The 23,228-nt window shown below is 31.9% G+C and overlaps 1 protein-coding gene across 1 annotated transcript; it reads left to right on the top strand.

Annotated features, from left to right (window-relative positions):
- Positions 1-1,970: 1,970 nt before the first annotated feature.
- Positions 1,971-20,751, top strand: LOC124373585 (melanotransferrin-like). Its single transcript, XM_046831947.1, has 9 exons — positions 1,971-2,118; positions 3,309-3,403; positions 6,375-6,520; positions 8,117-8,268; positions 11,020-11,178; positions 12,836-12,970; positions 17,052-17,167; positions 18,065-18,214; positions 19,944-20,751. The coding sequence occupies exons 1-9, from the start codon at positions 2,013-2,015 to the stop codon at positions 20,145-20,147; spliced, it is 1,263 nt and encodes a 420-aa protein (XP_046687903.1). The 5' UTR covers positions 1,971-2,012; the 3' UTR covers positions 20,148-20,751.
- The last annotated feature ends 2,477 nt before the right edge of the window (positions 20,752-23,228 follow it).

The following is a 23,228-nucleotide window of genomic DNA, read 5'->3' as shown; positions in this document are numbered from 1 at the left end:
CGAATGCCTAACAAAGAATATAACTAGTTAGTAATGTCGCATGGAATTGTGGGAGCTTACAACAAGTATGGCGGACTATTAGCGTCTATTGTTCTCAGCCAATATGGCGTCTCTATTACAAGTATTACTTTAAAAATTCAATAAAAGTTATAAAAATTAATCAAAACAAGTTTTTAATTAGTTTTAAATTTAAAACATTAAATTATCTTTGACTTAGTCACCTCGTGATTTCAACAATTTCAAATATTACGTTTTATAAACAGTTTCTAGGCTAGCATTATTCTACGGGCAGAATAAAAATTACTTACCCATCATCCTTGTCCCGGCTTCTTGCACCAACTTTTCGATTTCTTCAACGAAACAAAGAAACACTAATTTATTTTTAGAAAGACGAACCGACCGACAGAACCAACTGACACAACCCCACAGAATTTTACCAACCCCACACCTGACACCAAATATGTGGCGTGACGACCACACGTAATTTAATTTTAAAAGTTCTCGGGTTCTAATGCGGACACGGTGATGGAATCTAGCCCAGGTTACTGTAATAAAAATTCTCTCCTCGGTTGGCCAAATAAAACAATTTAGTTTATTGCGAAAACAATTTGAATTTTATTACATAATTTAGAATCAGTTGAACAATTACAAATTTAGAACGGGAGAGAGAGCGAGAGAGCGATTTCACGCGAGCTTGACGCGTTCAAAACCCTGGCACGACTGCCACTCAGAACAACGAACTCCAGGGAGCAGCGTTGTTCCAGACGCTACCTCAGCAAATTCCTGCCTGTTTACCACCCAGTAACTGCGCAGCTGCTCTGGGTATGGAAAATTACCAGGCTTACTGCTGACAGACTTGGACTTACAATTCATGTGCTGAATTAAAATATATATCTTCTCCACCTGCACTGCTTAACCTAATAAGTCTGGCTGCATATATTCATTACTCGTTACTACAATTAAATGTTATGCTGAATAAAAATAAAATATATTACTGATGATTTAATATTTTAAATTGGCTGATTAAGACCGCATACGATGTTACCGGTCTGGTCTTAGAACTATATGCTGGGGTCGTCACATAAATATATTGCCCAATATAATTTGGTGTTTTTATAAAATTCGAGAACTGGCCTCTGTAGTATAATCTGATTAAAATTTCATGTAAACACTCTCTTCATATTCAATCATCCAAATTTTAATAATGTAAACACTCTCTTCACATTCAATCATCCAAATTTTAATAATGTAAACACTCTCTTCACATTCAATCATCCAAATTTTAATAATGTAAACACTCTCTTCACATTCAATCATCCAAATTTTAATAATGTAAACACTCTCTTCACATTCAATCATCCAAATTTTAATAATGTAAACACTCTCTTCACATTCAATCATCCAAATTTTAATAATGTAAACACTCTCTTCACATTCAATCATCCAAATTCTTCTTTGCAGAATGGCTCTCTTTTAAATGTATCTTCTCCAAAACCTCATAACTTATCCATTATATATCTTGCTGCCCTTCTCTACACTCCTAAACTTAATATTTTTCTTCTAAACTAGAATAAAAGAAATAAAATTTGAATAATTATCAAATTATATTGAAATATTAAATTTAAAATATGTTTCTATGTAACAATCAAACTATATCACTCATCAGTGTTACAAATTTTCTTGATTTAGAAATAAATGTATTTAATTTTTGAGTGCAAAATAGTACATTTATTTGTTTAGTATACAAATTATTATGTATGATTTTTATTTTTATTTTTAATAAAATATCTGCTGGATTCCTTCAGTATTTATACACTTATCTGCTTGATAAATCATTGTAGTTAACTTATTTTGACTAATCATTTTTTTGTTTTTACAACTGATATTTAAACATTAGTCATTCCAGTCACACACGAAGTTAAGAAATCTATCGTGTAAACATGAGTAACATTTGTAATGTTTCCAGAGCAAAAGCTGAAGACATTCAGAAAACGTTGAAGCAAGTCCTGTCAATGCCTGACACTCCTGATGACTTCATAAGATTGTTGGAGTCAAATGTGATGGTCCCACCGTTGGAACTGACACCCTCTTTGACACCGAATGACTATTTAGCAAGCGGTAAGTACTAGCTTCTTGTGCGATATGGAGTTTATTATTGACATTCTCACCATTAACCATCATGTTGAAGCGATACTTCTACAGCTGTACCAAGAACGTAGCCAGAAAAAAATTTTAAGGTGATCGAGACGACTAATATTTTCCCGTAGTGGACAGAAAGTAACGAAATTGCAGTAAACTGCTCATAATGTAATAATGTAAACTTTATCTTCACATTCAGTCATCCAGATTGTGCCTTAAATGCCTTAAATAAAGGCATATTTCATTTCAGATTGTAAAAGTGTAAACACTCTCTCTACATTCAGTCATCCAGATTGTGCCTTAAATGCCTTAAATAAAGGCATATTTCATTTCAGATTGTAAAAGTGTAAACACTCTCTCTACATTCAGTCATCCGAATTGTAAAAGTGTAAACACTCTCTCTACATTCAGTCATCCAAATTGTAAAAGTGTAAACACTCTCTCTACATTCAGTCATCCAAATTGTAAAAGTGTAAACACTCTCTCTACATTCAGTCATCCAAATTGTAAAAGTGTAAAGGCTCTCTTTACATTCAGTCATCCGAATTGTAAAAGTGTAAACACTCTCTCTACATTCAGTCATCCTAATTGTAAAAGTGTAAAGGCTCTCTTTAAATTCAGTCATCCAAAATGTAAAAGTGTAAACACTCTCTTCACATCCCAATCATATTGAAAACGATCTTTCAGCAATACATGTAAGTAATATTGAAGTATTTAAATAATAATAATCGTTTGCTATAAAAAAGTCATAAAACATTTTGTGGGGTCCAGACCCCGTGGCTACGTCCTTGGTACTATTTTATAATTTCCTTACGCACTATTTTATTCTTCAAATTACAAGCTTGTAAAGAATTTCTTACTACCTAACATGATCAAATAACCTACTTGTAATAATTTTGTCCATCTACCAAACGAATATTAGACGTTTGTGTGTAATGTAATCCCAAATGTTAAATTTAAACATATTCTTTATTTATTTTACTAGAAAATACACTAAATCTTGTTTTAGACTTTACTTCCACAGAATTAATAAAAACATAAGAATAGTGTTCTGTTCTATTGGAGAAGATTCTACTATTTAATGTTTAATTTTTACTTTCATAATAAAACAATTTTTTTATCGCATTTCAATTAATGTATAACAAACTGAAAACGTTTTATCCTGACAGCTCCTGGATACCTGAGTGCCAACGCCATGTCAATATGTGGCCAGGGTGCACGAGCCGTCAGTGTTTGCGTCAGCACTTTACAGGATAAGATTAAGGTAATACATCCAACATTTACTTTATTTACAGGTTATTTTGCATATCCCTTACTTAATTAAAGTTAATTGCACTTGTTAAGCACATTATAGACCAGGGGCGTATAATAGGGGGATAAGGGGGATGGAACCCACCCAAAAGCCCTAAAAATGTATTAAATATATGTATTAGATTAATCCAATTCGTTTTAAATACAGTAGTTAAATATTGTACTTAGAATTAGGCATAAATAGTTTATTTAAATTTATTCTACAATAACCCCCATAACTTCAACAATCTTTTCTGTAGAAACTCAATTTGCTTTTCTGGTAACAACCCATTAATATTCTAGGTATTTCTGGACTTAATTGAGGAACCGTTATTTAGCTGAGATCATGCAAACGCACGATTGTCATCAGAGAAGCTTACTTAGTTCATCAAGGACCATTATAGGATCTGCTCCCAAAAATATCATATGAAGAAAAATCCCCAATGGATTGAAAAGAAAAAATCATTCATTAATTAAATAGTTGTGCCAATCTGATACAATAGTGCTGCATATGACTTACTTGCAACTGATAAGATACATTATCTCCATGTGTTTCCTGTGTTAGGACACATGTTATTAGAAAAGTAAATTCAGTTTGTGCAGAGAAAGTAGGAACCACAATAATATTTTATTTTCATTATATATATACATTTTTATCTTATTAAAGACTTTTATATTTTATATTTTTATAGTTTTTCTTTTTATTGATTTCATGTGGCTATAAAACTACCAAGGCACTAAAACTATTTGTGTGGCTCAGGATAAGGTTCAAGTCATTAATTTCAATTCATTTTAACTATTAATACGAGACACACCTGCTGTTTGTGCACAAGTACAATTTTTCGTATTTACGGCTATTTGCTCAAAACTTTTATAAACAGTTATACAAACAATAAAAATTGACAAAACCTTCTGTGTTTCTCTGTTAGTTCATTGTCTTTAACAAATACAGATTTTATGGAAATAATTTTTCTAAGATAACAAACAAACATTTTAAATGTAAACGTTTCATGCCATACCACTACTACAATTTGTCACTGACTTAATCTTCTACCACTATAACACATAACTTAATTCAACATATTGATGAATAAACGGAATTGCGAGTAAATTTTTTTATCATAAGGGTGTTAGCAATCAATTGCTTACATTAGTCAGAAACCATCAGCAAAATGTTTACTCAAGGATGGAGATAGAAGATAAGGACAACGAACGCTAAACACTATGGAAAGAAAATACGAGAGCTGTTCAAAATGTGTCGGACTTTTGTTTAATTAAAAGTGCGTTTATTAAACTAGAGCTACAAACTTCTAATCCCATTGGTAGTAGTCTCCTTGGTGATGCACACACTTCTCCCAGCGCTTCTGCCATTGTTCAAAACATTTCTGGAAGGCATCTTTTGGAATGCTTTAAAGCTCGGCCGTTGTATTTTGTTAATCTCTTCTCTTTCTTGAAATCAAGTTCCTTTCAGGGGCATTTCAGCTTAGGAAATAGTCAGAAGGCGCAGGGAGCCATGTTGGGGAATTACGGAGCTTGGCGAACCAGGGGTGTGTTGGTTTTAGTAAGAAAACTCTGAATTAGATGTGCAGAGTGGGCAGGTGCCAGTGATCCAGCATGTCTTGTGCAATTTCAAGGCAAAGTTGGTTTTTCTCCAATTCAGCAACTTTGAAACAAATTTTGCGGACACTCTTCTCATTTTCAAATCCTCGGTTAAAATCAAATGTACTGATCCAATGCTGACTCCTACTTCTGCTAGTTCTCAGTCTGATAGACAACGGTCCTCGGTGACCAAATTTGGCACTTCTTCAATAACATTCTTATTCTGGCTTGTCGATAGCCAGCCTGAACAAGATTCACTTTCCATTAATGTTTGACCATTTTTGAATCGATTGTACCACTTTTTTATTCAAGTACTGCTCATAGCAGACTCCCCAAAAGCCTGTTACATCTTGAAAATAGTTTCCACTTGCGAATCATCAAGCTTTTGGAAAAATTTAATGAAGTGATGCTGCTCAAGTTTTCCTGTCATTTTATAATTTGATAAAAACCGCCAAGCACAACAGAAAGGTCTACACTACTAAGCTGACTGCCAACGACTGAAGCTTCGTCACAATACGAAACAGTGCAAGCACTTGCATGACACTCTCCTCCACATCCCCACTAAGCTTGATCGCCAGCGCTTGATTCGTTTAAGTGGGATTAGAGAAGGTATTATTACGTGGGCTGTTCAAATAGTAAAAATTTGCAATGGGGGCATGTAACATTTTAAGATATTTTATACATACCTAGTCTATCTGTTTGGTGCAGTCAGTCTCTTCTCAGTAGCCAACTTCCAATAAATGTCACTCTTCTAGTGCGACTGGCTGTCTTCCGTAGCTTGAGTGTACGGGTTGCAGCCATCACTATCCTGTCTGTTTGGTGCAGTCTGTCTCTTCTCAGTAGCCAACTTACAATAAATGTCACTGTTCTAGTGCGACTGGCTGTCTTCCCGTAGTTCGAGTGTACGGGTTGCAGCCATCACTCTCCTGTCTGTATGGTGCAGATTGTCTCTTCTCAGTAGCCACCTTCCAATAAATGTCACTGTTCTAGTGCGACTGGCTATCTTCCGTAGTTCGAGTGTACGGGTTGCAGCCATCACTCTCCTGTCTGTATGGTGCAGACTGTCTCTTCTCTGAATCCAACTTACAATAAATGTCACTGTTCTAGTGCGACTGGCTGTCTTCTGTAGCTCGAGTGTACGGGTTGCAGCCATCACTATCCTGTCTGTATGGTGCAGACTGTCTCTTCTCTGAAGCCAACTTACAATAAATGTCACTGTTCTAGTGCGACTGGCTGTCTTCTGTAGCTGAGTGTGAGTGTACGGGTTGCAGCCATCACTCTCCTGTCTGTATGGTGCAGACTGTCTCTTCTCTGAAGCCAACTTACAATAAATGTCACTGTTCTAGTGCGACTGGCTGTCTTCTGTAGCTCGAGTGTACGGGTTGCAGCCATCACTCTCCTGTCTGTATGGTGCAGATTGTCTCTTCTCAGTAGCCAACAAATCAGCAGATGTTGTTATAGTTGATACTGATACTCTGATGCCAGCTGTCAGGTACGTTTACTTGCTACTACTTTTGATTTTATATCAACTCGGATACAATCTGATCTTGATAGTATATTCGTTACCTTTGACATTGTAACTTTTTTTCAGTTTTTTCTTTGGACTTATTTGTTCTAGTTAATACATTAATAAATTGTAATAATTAAGTCAATACTATGTGGATTTGTGATTTTTTGCTATCTATCTATATTTTGTAATACTTATATGAATACATAATTTTAAATATTATATTGTGGTTTTAAGCTTACAGTCTAGATTTTGGAAATTGGTTAGTATTTCGGAACACTTCACAAAGAAACCTTCTATAGTTGTCCCAAAACAATTAATTTCAAGCCTTAATGAATTTTCTACAAACACATTTACAATCTTATAAAACCCCAAATACTATAAATCTCCCTAAAAAAGGTTTACATTACTTTAGATCAATAAAAACCAAAGCTCTAAAACAAGCTGTGAACCAATTAAAATCTCTAGTTACATTTAAGTAAACTAGTATATATATATATATATTTATATACAACAAATAAAAAACTAAGGAAAATAACTGGCCACATTTGCAAGATCACCTTAATTAGCCTCAATCAATAATATGCAATATAACAGAATAAAAAACATCCCTGAACAAACATATAAAATAAATATAGTCAAAATCTTGATAGACAATTTAAGATGGAAGCTGTAAGCGAAGAATTAGAATAAAGTGTTTACAACAAAAAGTACGATTCGTTTTATAAAACACTCAAACAATGTCCATTTCCCACCTTATATATTGATAAAACAAAATAAAAAAACACTTATACTGAGATTCTGGGGTGCAAGGGTAATTCGATAGAGATGACTGTTGGATTTGGTGGGGTTTGTTCCCTAAGAGTCAAAGGTTCTTGCTAGCCTAGTCATAAGGGTGTGCCACCCCCTGCTTGCTTTGACTGAAGAGGCTGGTTCTGAGCTGGCTTCTCTTTCTTCCTAAGGGACATGACTTGAGATTAGTGCCCTAAATTCTTCCTCGTGAATCTCGACAGGAGGTGGCCCCTACCCCCAACTTTACCCATCCAGAATAACCTGTCACTCCCGGAATGGAAGTAGCGTATAGGACTAGGTGCAATTTCTAAGCTCCTTGTCCTAAGAGAACAAAAAAAAAAGGTCTTACTAACCTAATACATTACTAGAGTCCTTGATTATGAATCCTTTGAAGGATTCATAATCGAGGCTACAGTCTAGGTTATTTTAAACAGATAATACCAAAACATCATGACATTCCTACATCAGGAATCGTAGTGCATCAAATTATATACGCACTATCTCTAATCCATTCACTTAATAAAACCAAAAACTACTTATTATAAACTGAACAGAAGAATACACGTCACAATAAATCTGCACACGATAATCTGTTGACAATGGTTGGATATTGGGTACAGACCTACTGTGAATTTTAGTTTATCAATAACTTCCTATTGTAAATTCAATTCCAATTTCATCGTTCACTTGACAGTTTTAATGTCTTGGTAATTCAATTTCTCTTTAAAGATCTTTCTTTAGTGTGGATTGCTATCATGGACAAATCAACTAACATAAAACTTTTCACAGGGACCACAATCTGAAGCCACTGTTGGTGCAGTTGCCAATACAGCTAAAGAAGGCCAAGACTGTTTCAGCAGTTGTCAAAACAAACTCCAGTTTTAAGAAACTCTCAGATTTGAAAGGAAAGAAAGCATGTTTTTCTTCTGTCGATGGAATGGGTAAGTCCAATTCTTAGAGAAACATATACAAAAACTTCATATTTCTGTATGGGTCAAAAGTACTGTTTCCTCTCTTATTAAATATATTTATCTCTCAATATTGAGCTTCAACCCCGTTGGAATTTAATTTGTTAATGGTACAATGTTGCTGGATTAGCTGCCAATTATTAATATTGTTAAGTATAAGTAATTAATTATTTACTTAATTAAGAATTTATTCTCTTAATTAGCTTTAAAAATGTGGTTTAAAGTTTTTTATTTAATTGTTTTTTTTTATTTTTATAGTTACGTTATTACTTTTGGAGTACGCACATTGTTCATTCTTATCTACAAATAATATATTAATTTCTAATTATTGTAATAAGAACTAAAACAAAATAGCAAACAATTGTATAACATTTTTATTTACTTCGGTATACAGCAATTTATTGCAATACTCAATATAATAATATAAGTGTACTAAACTCAAATGTTAAACTTCTTAAATGATAGATACCTGTATATGCGATACCTTTTAAAAGTGCGATTCTGGAACTCAGAATTAGTAAGCCTATCTAAAGTGTTAGGGGGCACAAAATTTTTAAGAAAAAAGTTATCAAAGTTATTACACAATAAAGAAATGTATGATAAAATTATATTCAAAGTATAGTCAACATGAATTATATATATATAGATATATTGAATAAACGTAATTTTAAAACTAAAAATTATATTTTTACACAAAATACACAATTTGACTGCATAAGCTTGATTCTTATACAACCATATTGGTGACTAATATTATTCTGTTTTGTATTTAAATCATTAGGTAGACATAGACTTTTACTGACATCATTTGTTTCTGTACCTCAAATTTATTATAAAATGTGTTCAAAACAATGATATTTGTTTGCTTTCATGGACACCAAATCAATTTAAAACTTATGTTTTGTTAACTATTTCCGTGGAAACTAGGTGTCTTAATTAAAGTCTTGAGCTTGTCACACGTTTTTATAAAAGCTCTTATACTGTAAACAAATCACAGTTCAATCTAATTGAAAGGTAACTCCTAAAGAGAGGTCGTAAGGAGGTTCAGAAGGTACACAAAGAGGTGTTATCTACCCGGTTTAAAGAGGGTTCCAATCAAGAAAGAGTTATCCAAGTCTCCACTACAGGCATCCACTCTTTGTTAGAGAGAGCTCCATATTCAGTAAGGAAAGGGAAAGTCAACCAAAGTCCCAACCACCAGGGTTTCTTTTTTCAGAAGAGGATAAAGCCCAGTAGAGAAGGCAACAGGAGGTTTTAATTTCATCAGTCCCAAATAGTCTTCAAAAAAGTGCTCCTTCTTTGAATTCTTAAGTCAGCAGAGAAGAGTCCTCTCACATCCATCTTTGTGAAGTCTTCAACAAGACAGGCATCCACAGAGTCTAGGGGAGACCTTCACGCTTTATTCTGTTTGAAAGAAGGCTTCAAGAGAAAAAACTCCAAGGTTCATTAGATTCCATCTTCTTGAACTCTTGCCTCCTAAAAGAAGTGTCCGGAAAGTTTCCTAGGACGAACTTCACAACCCTTGCATCCTGACGATTCTTTTTAGAATCATCTGCAACCAATCGGTCACTGTATATAAACTGCAATGTGGAGCAGTGTGTTAGAGTAATGATTCTGGGGGCGGTGCAGCATTTACAAGGTAGAGGATGAACACTACACTACGCCACGATGGTCGGGCGGCATAGACATGGGGGACAGGACGCCCCCCTCCAAAACTACCACCAACTTTGAGACACACTAACACTAGTATGAGTACAAAGGAATTGGTGAAAATTCTACAAACACTAAAATTATTGTTCCTGTTAACGATTTACATTCATGTGAAAACATAACAATAAACAATATAAAATGCAAATTTATATTGTTTTGTGCTGTTAATCAAGTTTGAGGGAATCTACAATATAACACTTTATATATACTACATATTATTGCCACTAATATTGGAATGTAAGCTGAATATAACTAATGAGTGTGAATATAAGATTTTATAGACTCATCCATAAAAGCAGAAATTCAAATATGTAGAATGTTTAAGGAATGTTTTCAAAAATTAAAAATACACAAATCTGATACAGATTTATGTATAATTTTTACCCTTTAAACATTTAGTAAATAGTATTTAAAGACAACTAAGGTACCATTTCTGGTGTGCCATTGAAAAGCATTGGGGAATTCAAGAATGTTCCAAGCTACATTTTGTAAATATTGTGCCTAATACAAAAGCTTCATAAGAAGGAATAATTCTACTTGTGCTATACATTTTTTAACTAATAGTTTAAATAAATCAGAAATTTACAATGATTTATCAAGATTTCTTGTGATTTCTGTTGAAATCTTTGAGTCAGTAAAAGAACCTAAATAAAGAAGAAATGGTTTTTAATATTTTCATAAAACTATATTATAGTAGTTGAATGTTTTTAGTTATTTGAACTACAAAGTATCTGAAGGTATCCAAAGTGTGGTGTGTAATTGTTTTACTATCTAATAATATAATTTATAACTAATAATTTTTAACTATATCAAGTGTCAGAAAGAAACACCAAGTACTATATAACATTAGTTTGTAACTAATATAGTAAACTAATATTTTAGTTATTGCTAAGCCAGCCAGTAAAACTAAGTACATTTCAAACATTTAATTGAATTACAGAAAAAGAATATTATTTTATCTAAAAATAGATTAAATCATGCATTTTTCATGTTTTATGTTCTTTTGATCTTTAGGTTGGACCTCTTTTACAATAAAAATGCAGAAGACTGATTCTTTAGAAAAAGTATGTCCGTACACCAAAGCAATTTCAAAGTTTTTCTCAGAAATTTGTGTCTCAAAACCAAGTCCGGATGTGTATGGTTACTCCAATATCAAGATATGTCCAGCAGAATGTGAGTATGGCTATGTACGTCAGTTGATATTTTTAATGTAATAATACTGTTTATATGTAATAGATATAAAATGTGAATTTTAAAAATAATTTGTTGAACTTCTGATAGTTTTTCATAGTTGCTTAGGAGGGAATATTGTTTACAGCATTCAATATTTTGTTTATTAAATATATGAGTATTTATATATTTTACTAATATAGTTTTACAGTCATGAAAGTATATATACAGGTAAGCTTAAGGATCATTTCAGCTCCTAAATTATAAAATAGAAAACATCTACTTTGAACTGTCCTCTAAGCAAGATTAAATGAAATAGTATTCAATCTCAAAAATAACACAATTTATTATACACTTGTACTTTTAACTTAGAAATGCTGTTCACTTATAACCCTATAATGGCCATAGAACTGTCCAATTGTGGTACTATAATTTCAGTACGTTTTAACAGCTGTTGAACAAATTAATGCTGTTGATGGGATGCAAGCCATCTTATAAATGAACATTATTTTGAAATGCATGCTGCTCTAAAGGCAGATCTAAGTATACCATTCCTTGCCATTTGATATATAATATACCTCTTAGAAATTAACTGAAATTTGATACATTAAATTAGAAGACCAACTGTCATTGTCAGTCTAAATTAGGCCGCTTTGGATATCAACTTTGAAAAATGAACTAAGAAGGAAACTTAACGAATCTAACAAATTTATAGATTTATAATAAGTCAATGCGGTGTCACAGAATGATTTTGAGAAGTTCATTGAGAATAAATTAGTAAAAAAGTTCCAACCCCATTTCCTAATTTGCTGACGTCTTGTTTCTGCTGTGACAATCGCTATTTACTATTGGTCTGTGATCAGTTGTTAGTGGTTGGTTGTTCAGTGCAGGACTCTTGTGAACTGCAATCTTTAGTTTAATTATTGTTTTTATTTTATTAAATGCATGTTTTAGAGACAGTATGCATGAAACACTAATGTTTGTTGTAATTCCTGACTTCTATGTGATTTGTATATTTTAACCCAGATTATAGCTATTTTTTGCCTTAAGTTATATACCTGAAGAAGAGATGAGATAGCAGAATGTAATATTAACCTACTAATTTCTTTTATCTATAAATGATGGCAAATTTTCCTAGAAAGTCCCTGTTGCCAAGCAGTATATTGGAAACTATAAAATTAAAAGCTTAAGTCAATTTTTATACTGAGATAAATGTTGCATATGTTTTTGGATTTTTCCTCTTTCCTCAGGATACGTATTATATTTCAGCTATTAGCACAGCATTGTAATAAAATAGAACTTGCATATGATTTTTTAATAATAATTTTACCATTAAAAAATAGTAAATGCTTATTGGAGAGCAAGAAAATTTTATGTTATTATGCAAATATGAATAACACTGTTGCAATAAATGGAATTTGTTAATTGTAGCTTGTGTTTCAGATAGTAAAATTACTTCTACTCTGTCATCCTTTATTTAAAAATATTATATTAAATGATGCGCTTAGAGTATTATAATCACAAGTTGATCTTGCACTAATACACACATGTTAATTTTAAAATAGGCTTTGTTTCAATGTAATATTTTTTGTTATAGCCATATTTTCAGCTCTTCTGGATGTGTATCATTAAAAAGTGTTTATTTTACTGTATTTTGTAGATAACGAGATATCTTACGATGAAGGAGAGATACATGAACTGGCTTATGATGATGAAGCTGTAGCGTTTCAATGCCTTGCAATTGGAGGAGGAGATGTAGCATTTATTTCAACAGATTCCATTCCACAATTTTTAGGTAAGATTAAAATTAAAATATTTGGCATTGAGTCAAATTTTTATTCATTCTTGCTTGCATTAATCAGTATGCTATTATTTTTTTACAATGTTTAATGCCATATTTGGATATAACACTTTTTATCATTATGTGAGTATTTATGCGTTATATTTTTAACCCCATCAAATAAAATACTGACTATAAAATCGTTTCCTACCAATATGGAATCTTGTAATGCACTTGTCTTAATCTTAATTTTTAGCACGATAATGTTGACTAACATGCTGATCAAAGCTCGTACGAGTTATGGTACACCTGTATGTCCTAGAAGTTCCAAACCTATCTTATTACTAACCATTTTGCTCTAGACTAGATTGACTCTTTTATTATTAAATGCCCCTTTTATATATTTAATTTTCATCTTAAGAGCCGGCTTTAATAAACCTCGAGTTTATCCCATAAGATAATGTTAAACTTCTAACACTCTTAAGCCTTTATTTTCGCTCATGGTATGGGAGATGTCTCATTTTAAAGATTGTTAGTTTTCCTTATTGTGTATACTTTTTGATTATTTCAACAAGGTTAGAAAAAGTTACAGATTATTTTGTAGTAACCAATTAAAATATATAAAATATTGAAAAAAAGCTAAAGATTTAATGTGTATTGATTACATCTTTAAAGAGAGATATCTCTCCATAACTTTAATAACTGAAAATAAGGTCATAAAGGTAAAGATTACCGTGGTTAAAATCAAGGAGGCCAATAGCAAGGACATAGCCAGTGAAGGAGGGTCCAAGGGGTCTGGATCCCCCCAAATTTTAATTTTAATTTTTTGGAGTACCTTTTTAGCAAACGATTATTATTATTATTTAAATAATTAAGTATTACTAACATATGTTGAGAAAGATTGTTCTCAACATTAAATGGTTCAAGAACTTTTTAAATAGCAAAATGAGGAATTAGCTGTTTAATGCCTTACTTGTTGTGTACCACGGGAAAATATCAGTTTCTCCAGAGCAAGTACTAGGTACGATGGCTCAGAAGGCAAGAAACAATTTTAACTTTGTAAAAACTCTTCTCCATATTACCAATTCTTAATGTGGATTTGTATACTATGTACTGTGTTTATACACTGTTACTATAATCCTGCACAGCCTACTGAAGCAGTGCCTCCACAATTATGAATATCAGTCATTAGTAAATCCTATTCAGGGACGTAAAAACTTTGTGCAAAATGCACTATTTTGCTTCTTAAATCTGAAAGTTTCAAAAATTGTAATGTTGCCGGAGATGGCCCCCAATTTTCTTTTGACCCTACACAAAATTCTTTACTGGAGACTGGCTATGTCCTTGGCCACTAGTATGGCCAACTCTTAAGAGATCGATTGATACCAACCTATTAAAATAAATTATATATAAAATAAATTTCTTAGAAAATTTGCACAACCTGTTGCATGACTTTTAGTTGTACCAGTAAAGATAAATTTGGATAATTTTGTACCAATATCCTAAAGTAACTGCTGCTATTTTTATTGCCAGACCTAGTTGTAGGGGCAATGGCACTGCCCAGATAGACTGTACAGATAGTTTGAGCATCTGATACTTACCAGAGCATTTGATAGTGTCAGTCATGTAAAGTTAATAAGGAAATTAAACAGCTTCGGTATATATGGAAAAGGAGCAAACGTGGTTTGATTCCTATTTAACAAATAGAAAACAATATGTAGAAATAGAAGAAACCATTTTTCACAATAAAAATCATTATGTGAGGGCTCATAGATCACAGCTGCAGACACTACGGCATGGTGTGCCCCAGGGGTCTATCCTGGGTCCTCTATTGTTTTTATGTTATATAGGAGGTTTGCCATAAGGGTGATGGAGGGGTTGGATGGTGGCGTGTGTCTGTATGCTGATGATTCAAATGTTTTGTTTTCTGGTCAGAAGCTTGAGAATATTGAAATTTCATCATATATTGGTCTAACTAGGATTAAGGATTTTTTTGACAAAAATAATCTTTTATTAAATTCAGATAAATCTAATTATATTTCTTTTTCTACAAAGCAATCCAGATCAAATTTAAACTGTGACATTTTTCTAGACAATGACAGACTTAAACAAGTAGACCACACAAAGTTTTTAGGACTTATAATAGATAAAAATTTAGCTTGGGATAAACATGTAGATCATGTTACTAAGAAGATGTCTACTGGTCTATATGCATTGCGACAAATGGCAAAAATTAGTAATTTACATACACTTAAATTAATATATTTCTCTTTGATCCATTCACATTTAGCTTACGGAATAAGCATTTATGGAGCAACAACAATAAGTAATTTAGATAGGCTTTTGGTCCTACAAAAAAAATCTTTGAGAATAATGAAAAATTTAAGATATACAGATTCTGTTAAACATATTTTTTCTGAACTTGGAATTCTGACAGTATATGGTTTATACATATTTGAATCAATAATTTATGTAAAACAAATTTTTTGATCCGATACTACAAACCAATAAACATACATATAATACCCGTTTTAATAGACATGTCGATCAACACAATCTTGAATTTTACAAAAAGAAAACATATTACAGAGGTGTTAGATATCTACATAATTTACCAACAAAATTTATAATGGAAACAAATCTGTTAAAATTTAAAAAAGAAGTCAAAGATTATTTAACTAATTTGTCTCTATATTCTTTTGAGGAATATTTCAATACAAAAACCAATTAATTCATTTAAAGAAGAATTGAAAGATAAATTGTTGAGATGTTACGATTGTATATTTTTTTACTTATATTTTGAAATTTAATATTAGTATTTAGTTTCATTGTAGTGACGCTATTCTTTGTACCTTGTACATATTACAGAATAAAGTAGTTTGACTATGACTATGACTATGACTATCCTTCAATGTGTTCTTGACCAGTCCTAATGTAGGCCCGAATCCTATAATTATTTATGTCTTGACCTCAGCAAATGCTTTGAGCAAACCGGTCTGACAATGGCCTTGGCTGGTAGTGTGGTTACTGTACATTAATATCAAATCATCTTTATTTTTCAAAACTACAAGTTCAAAATGTTAAAAAATTATAAATTTGTACACATTGAATACGTCAAAAGCACAGTAGTCTAATAATTAATATAAATCAAAATTTCTTTTTTACTCTATATTTAGTTACTTGGTCTAAAATTTCATTCACAGAACATAGTTTTATTTGCTATCACGAATTCTAATCTCCTCATAAATGTATCAAACTATTTAGTATTTCTAAACTTTTACATTTGTAAAATATCTTATAGCATCCTAGAATTACTAGGATTTTTACCGTAAAGTTCTAACTTGTATGAACTAGAGTAAATATCAGATGTGTTTTTAGTATTACAATTATGACTAATTTTCAATGTAGTATGCGAATTGTCAATTTTTAATTGACATCAGTTCAAATAAAAATAAACTAAAAATTGACACCTAGACTTTTTTAAATTATTGTTTAGGAGACTCAAAACCATTTTAGTCTGCACATAATTCTCATAAACTTTTTTATTGTACATATAATAAACATCATTTGTTGTACTACCAAAAACAAAATCAAGACAAATATGAAAATGTACACAATTTTTTTTTTATCAGATAGCTATGATGATTTCCTTAATTTCAAGAATCATGCAAATGCCAGTAACCCTAGAAAATTTAATTTAGTAACTTCTTCTAAGGCAAACAAAATCATCTCAAGCATATAGAGCAATAACTCTTTATTGTAACAAATATATATTTACTTTCTGTGACATCAGCCATTGTAAAGTTAACAGAAAATTGAAACATATTTGATTTATTTTAGATTTTAACCAGTGGCACAATAGCTCTTATTGAAAATAAGAAGGGACATTCTTACTGTCTGACAAAAGGGAACGTGTTGGTGGCGGGACATGACGGGGCCCACCCGAATATCTTTTGTGGGGCCCGCCAAAGCTAGCAATTGTGGACTTTTTGATTGAAACTTACATCTAAACTGTATTGTTTTTAGAAATGTTATCCACTAAAAACAGGCTATGTAGAAAATTGTATCCTGTCACTAATGAACATGTTGTAACCAGAGCACATGAAGGGCAATCCGGAGGCCGAGGGGTTAACGGTGGACAGCTTCCGAGCTCTGTGTGATAGCAGTTCAGCCAAGCACGAGTGTCAACTCAGCTGGGGCAGTTACAGTCAGGTAATCAGTTAGTAAAGTCCATCCTACTCTTTTCCCTTAATTAATTACACATTTTTAACCATCTGTTATCAAAGTAACCGCCAAAGCATTAAGTTAGAAAATGATTCCTCATTAAACTTGTATGATCAAGTCAATAACGTTCTAAACCCGAACTCAATCAACCAGTTTTCTTTTTAATATTCAACTCAGTATTCGATTTCTCTTTGATATTTTTTTATTCCCGTGTAAGATTCAATTGATGTCTGTTACAGAATTTATTTTGAATAACTTCTGGAAATATCTTGATTAATTTAAAAAGAATTCTCCTTTTAAATAAGTTGTAATTATGACTAATATGGTTTTTACTAACACCAGAAGTGAACTTTGGAAAGTATTTTACCTCTTTCTATAAATGTTGTACCAAAAGCAGTACAGAATCCTGGTACAACTGATTAGTACTCCCACAAAGCATCAAAATACTTGTTCAACCTCTGACTGTGAAACTGATAATAATCATCCATTTATTATCACAGTTATACTTGATATCATTGCTCCAGGACTTTTCCTTATTGTCTTGTTACCTGGACAAAAGTTCAAGGCAATTATGGAAGAGAGAATTTCATTTTGTCTAGAAAATTAATTAAAACGTGGATAATAACTAACAATAAACATGTTGAGACATGTTTTGTATCAATTCTTTACATATTACCCTTTGCAGTATGCCCAAAAGTAAAATATTATTTCAAAAATTTAATTTATGAAAGGCTTTAAGTAATATGAGAAGTATCTGTGTCACAATGATTGAAATGTTAGTCCGAGCCTTATTGATCAAAGTACACCTCTTTGAGTAACTAGCAGAACATCTAAAGCTGTACATTTTTCCTCCCTTGCAGTACTGATGATGCTTGTAATTTTCAGGTAATGGTGCGAGATAAAATCCTACCCTCACGGGAAGAAGACGTGAGGTCTTTGTTCACAGGATTGAACAACTTGTTCGGTCACATCAATACACCCTCCACTCGCACGTTCAATATGTTTGAGAAATCTAACAGCCTCTTCGACACATCGGTGAGTCGACTTCGATTATATGATTGAGATTTTTGCTATGGGGAAACACTTGTAAACTTGGGGAAGAGTTTATAGATCATACATTAATTCATGATGTGGAAAACCTATATGAATTTTGATTGAAAAACTACCTATGTAGACCTTTGTACAAAAGTTTAGGATAAAACATAATACTTACAGAAATACTCATTTAGAAATTTTAGTTTGAGGAAAGTTTGTTAGCGGCAGTTTCGATAGTTGTTCCATTTTTTTAGAAATCGTGTTCCTACCATGTTTGTGACTATTGGCTATTCGCAATGATCAATGTTACGATAGTGGGAAGAGGCACACAGCTGTACAAAGATCAAATACCACATCTTAAATATTAATTTATTAAAGGTCTATTCAATACTAATGTTCTATTATTGAACACATGTTTGTATATCTCAATTAGTGTTCCAATTAAACTTACCACACCTCACTGCTACTGACATTATGCAATTTAATTTCTCAAGAATAGTTTATTAAAAAACTCCAAGTATTCTTAAACAAAATTTTATTAAAAACGTAGAATAATCTTTATGAATAGTAAATGGCGAGTAGACAAATCAAAGTTGAAATAAAAACTTATTATCCAGATACCCCTTCCTGGCCCATAGGGTCTTTTTCGCTTAGGTTTTGTCCATTTATATAGGTCAAATTTAATTGTATACTACATAAATTCTGCACTGCACTTTATTAAACGAATAAATACTTTTACATAACACTATTTTTGATAACCTTCTGATTTATTAAGCTTTTCCAACCATTTGTGTTTGGAGCACTGTACATCTTGATCTCTCCATTTCTACATATGTAATAAGTGAAAATCAATATACGTTTTAAGTATTATTCTTTCACTGTTTTTGAAACATTATACTATATAGTTCAAAATATAGTTATTTTTAATATTATTAATGTATGAGTTGTACAATAGGTTTAAAGTTTTGGATACTTGTTTTATTTTATTTTAATTACCCAGTGAAGCAGTCTGGTAGTATTTAATTACGGTATTGTTTCTCTCAATCTGTTTTTGAATTGAATGAACCGTTTCACTTCCATTTTTACATCTCTTTTCAGTGATAAATGAATGACGTGATCAGCCTTTCTCTGGTCCATATTCTAATATAGGTATAATGCGATCAATAAATTTTAAAATTAATTACAAATTTTAAAATTTTATAAATTGGTTGAAAACAAGTTAGAATAATTGCTATGACCAGAGAGGGAAAGGACTCATGTAACTAAACCTAGTCAAAAAAGGTAAATGATAAAACTAATAAGCATTATAACTCCAAGATTCTGTGGCGCAAGGGTAATTCGATAGGTCTAGTCTACTGCAGGAGATGACTGTTAGAGTTGGTGGGGTTCATTTCCTAAGTATCAAAGGTTCTTGCTAGCCTCAACAAGGGTGTGCCACCCCCTGCCTGCTTTGACTAGAGAGGCTGGTTCAGAGCTGGCCTCCCCTTCTTCCGGGGGGATATGACTTTGAGATTAGTTCCCTAATTCTTCCTCGTGGATCTCGATAGGAGGCGGCCCCCTACCCTCCTAACCTTACCCATCCTGAATATCCTATCACTCCGGAAGCAGCGCTAAGGACCTTATAGGACTAAGTGCAATTTATAAGCTTCTTGTCCTAAGAGAACAGAAAAAATCTAAGATTCATGTTAGTAAAAATAATACATTTTAGTAATTGTTATCTTTTACACAGGCTTACAGTTCGCTAGAAAGTGTACAGCAGCGCTTGGAGCAGATCGAGGATTTCCTGAAAAAGGCAAAGCTTCGACCTGACAACTACGAGATCGCTGTGCGATCTATGAACAAGTGCTCCACTCCTTCAAGCGCCAACAGGGTTTCTTTATCTCTGACTACGCTTTTGGTTTTTATTTGTTTGATATTACGTAATAATAATTAACAATTAGACGTCTAATAGACGTTTCTGAAGACTGAAAACTTAACAGTTTTTTCTACATGATATAAGCTAGTTCTATAATTTTTATTACTTAATAAATTATGTGTAACTTAGATTTTATACTGAAAATTTGTCATTTTTAAACTAAATAAGTAATCATTATTTGACAATAGGATGCATTTATATATTTACTGTTTAAAATTTCCCCTGTTAGTATTAACAAATTAGCGTTTATAATATTTCAAGTTTAAAATTAAATAAAAATTTAAGTATTTTATTTTCTTGACTTTGATAGGTGTTTTTATAGATTATGATATAGTGACTGTATAGTGTAAAACTACGATCAAATTTACATATTTATAACATTGTACTTTTGCGATAGTAATAGATATGTTGTGTATTTTTTATTATATTGTTTTAAGTCATGTAACATGAGAATATAGGTTTAAAGATTGAATTATCAATAGAATAATTATAAGGAATTCAATTATATGGAATGCAAATAGATATAAATAGCTCAACACCAAATATGCCATTGTTTATGTTTGTACTTTTAACTATATTAACAAATATTTTGATTTGTATATAAAATGTTATTACATTCAAAGTTGTGTTATCTCCTTATCCCATTTCTTATACTTTTCCTCTTTGTGCAAGTCTATTTGAATAAACTGAATTTTAATTTAGAAAACAATATTAAACAATAAAATACATAAACTTACATATTGAATTTGAACACAACTTCCATATTGATTTCAGTACTAATAATATCCTTTTTCACAACACACAACTAAAGAAAAACAAAAATTCTATGTCAGAGTATTGAGAAATACTTTAAGATATATTGATAGACTTAAACTTAAATGTTAAAATATTATTTATTTATCAGGTAAAAGTTAAACTGATAAATAAAAGCACTAATTTGGTTTGGTTTTACAAAACAAAAGAAATAAAAGACATGGGTACAATTTGGAATGTTACAAAAACAAAATTTATTAAATATTTTATCCTCTTGTGCATTATAAGTTGTTTAAGACACAGGACTACTTTTATAAAATTATTTTGTTATTACCATATGAATTATTTCTTAAAATGTAGATGGAATGTTTAAAACTTATTATAAATATAGGAACAGTCTTTTGATCTAACTTGAATTTTTATCAAATGCCAATAAAAAAGTTTGGTATGGCCCCAAAAAATTTTAATTAGAAACATGAAATGATTTCAAATTAGATCCAGGAGCTAACAAATATCGAGGGTTCAAAAGATTATTAAAGTTTATTGAGTAAAAATGAATGAACTTCGGTAGAACAATGAGTTTTTCAGAAGGTTTATCCTAGCAATCATCAAATATCTAACTAGAGCAAATTCTGCCAAAGACAGGCACACAATTTAAAAACATGGTAGAAAATTGAATTGGAATAATTAGTAAGTAGATAGTAAATACAAATATTTTGAAAATAAAGAGTAGTTTTCAAGTATAGGATTAAAAAGCTTTTGGAAAAAAAATAATATATAAAGCAGAATTAATATAATATAATTGATTAAAATAGACTTTGTTAAATTATTAAATGAAATTAAATTTGGAAAGAATGCTCAGAATTTAAAATGTTGATGATATTTTTATCACACTAGTCTTCGGGTCAAAACAGTAGAGCCAAAATGGCAAAATAATAATAAAAAATGTTTGTGTTACAAAAATTAGATATCTGTGACTCTGAAGTCTGGTTTTGATGCTCCAAAGGAGGTTATATCTGAGGTCAATCAATTTTGAATTACAAGGAATAAAAAGGATGAGAATGTGGCCTATTCTAGTCTTCTCGTAAATGGTAGGAAACAGTGGAATAGGAAGACAGCACTTGCTAGTTGTATAATTCATTGTTATTTTACATCGCTATAGTTTGTTACAGAAAAGCAAATAACTTTGAATCAGTGGAAGTGCCCAAGGTGGTAGCTTGCACTTGTCCAATGTTGCTGCTGAATATGTAAGTCGCTGCTTGCAAGAAGGCACTTTCAATTCTAGATGGAAGGTCCAACGTGTGGTCCTCATAAGTAAAGGCAAGGGAGATCCCAAAGCCCCGCCGGCTTACAGACATCTCCAAATGTCCAACACAGCAAGGAAGCTCCTAGAGAGACTGTAGATGCTGAGGCTCATCAAAGGAGATCGGGGCAGGCCTTTACAATCTCAATATGGTTCTTAGGTGAGCTGCTTGACAACGTGAATTAATTGTTCATAACAATCAAGCAAATCACACTTGTTTCACTTCGAGTGTTCCTATCAATCATTGGTGCTGAATGGTGAAGTGCAATCAGAACTACAAAACATTATCAGAACTCAACAAAACTCAGAAACATGATGACAGTTTTTGTAAATCAAATCGCAAGGTAAAATTTGTCTAAGGCTTGGTTGGAAGAATAATGTCATCTTTCTTTTGTATAAACCCAGTAGTGAGGGGTGTATGCTCATCACGTTTATTTCGTGCCTAGCTAAGATTTGAACAATCTTGTTCAAAACAGGAGATTTCTAATTTAATTCCATCCACTTATGTCGATTTGAAAATACAGAGGTTTGTCAAGACCATTTAGTTACTTTCTACACAGAAAGTTGACATAGATAAAAACAGGAATAAAAACTTTGGTTGCTGCAACTATTTACCTTACAAAAGAAAAGAATGAGATTCGTGCAGATTCCTACTCTTTTGCCATGAATATACCAGCTATTTCTTTATTAAATATTTGCCATTCTGGCTTACAGAAAGAGCACAGTTATCCTCAAAAAGAATGAAGAAATACAGAGAGTTACATTTAGGCATGATGTGTTAGTACCTCAAGTCAGTGTTATCATACCGTTATTATCTCTATATCTTCAAAACGTTTTAAAAGTTCATTGTTGAAAAAACAAGATCTCTATAATATATAGATGTTTAAAAAAAATAAATACATGCTTCTCACGGAGTTAAATTGTTTAGAGAAGCTTAGTTTAACATTTAATCCTAAAAAGTGTACAACAATAATATTTACAAGGAAAATGAGAATATAAAACCATGACTTAAAACTGTATGATGAAATTTACTATTCATGGAG

This window comes from Homalodisca vitripennis, unplaced genomic scaffold, assembly GCF_021130785.1.
Source record: "Homalodisca vitripennis isolate AUS2020 unplaced genomic scaffold, UT_GWSS_2.1 ScUCBcl_5952;HRSCAF=12934, whole genome shotgun sequence".
NCBI classification, from domain to species: Eukaryota; Metazoa; Arthropoda; class Insecta; order Hemiptera; family Cicadellidae; genus Homalodisca; species Homalodisca vitripennis.
This window is presented reverse-complemented; position numbering and strand designations above follow the sequence as displayed.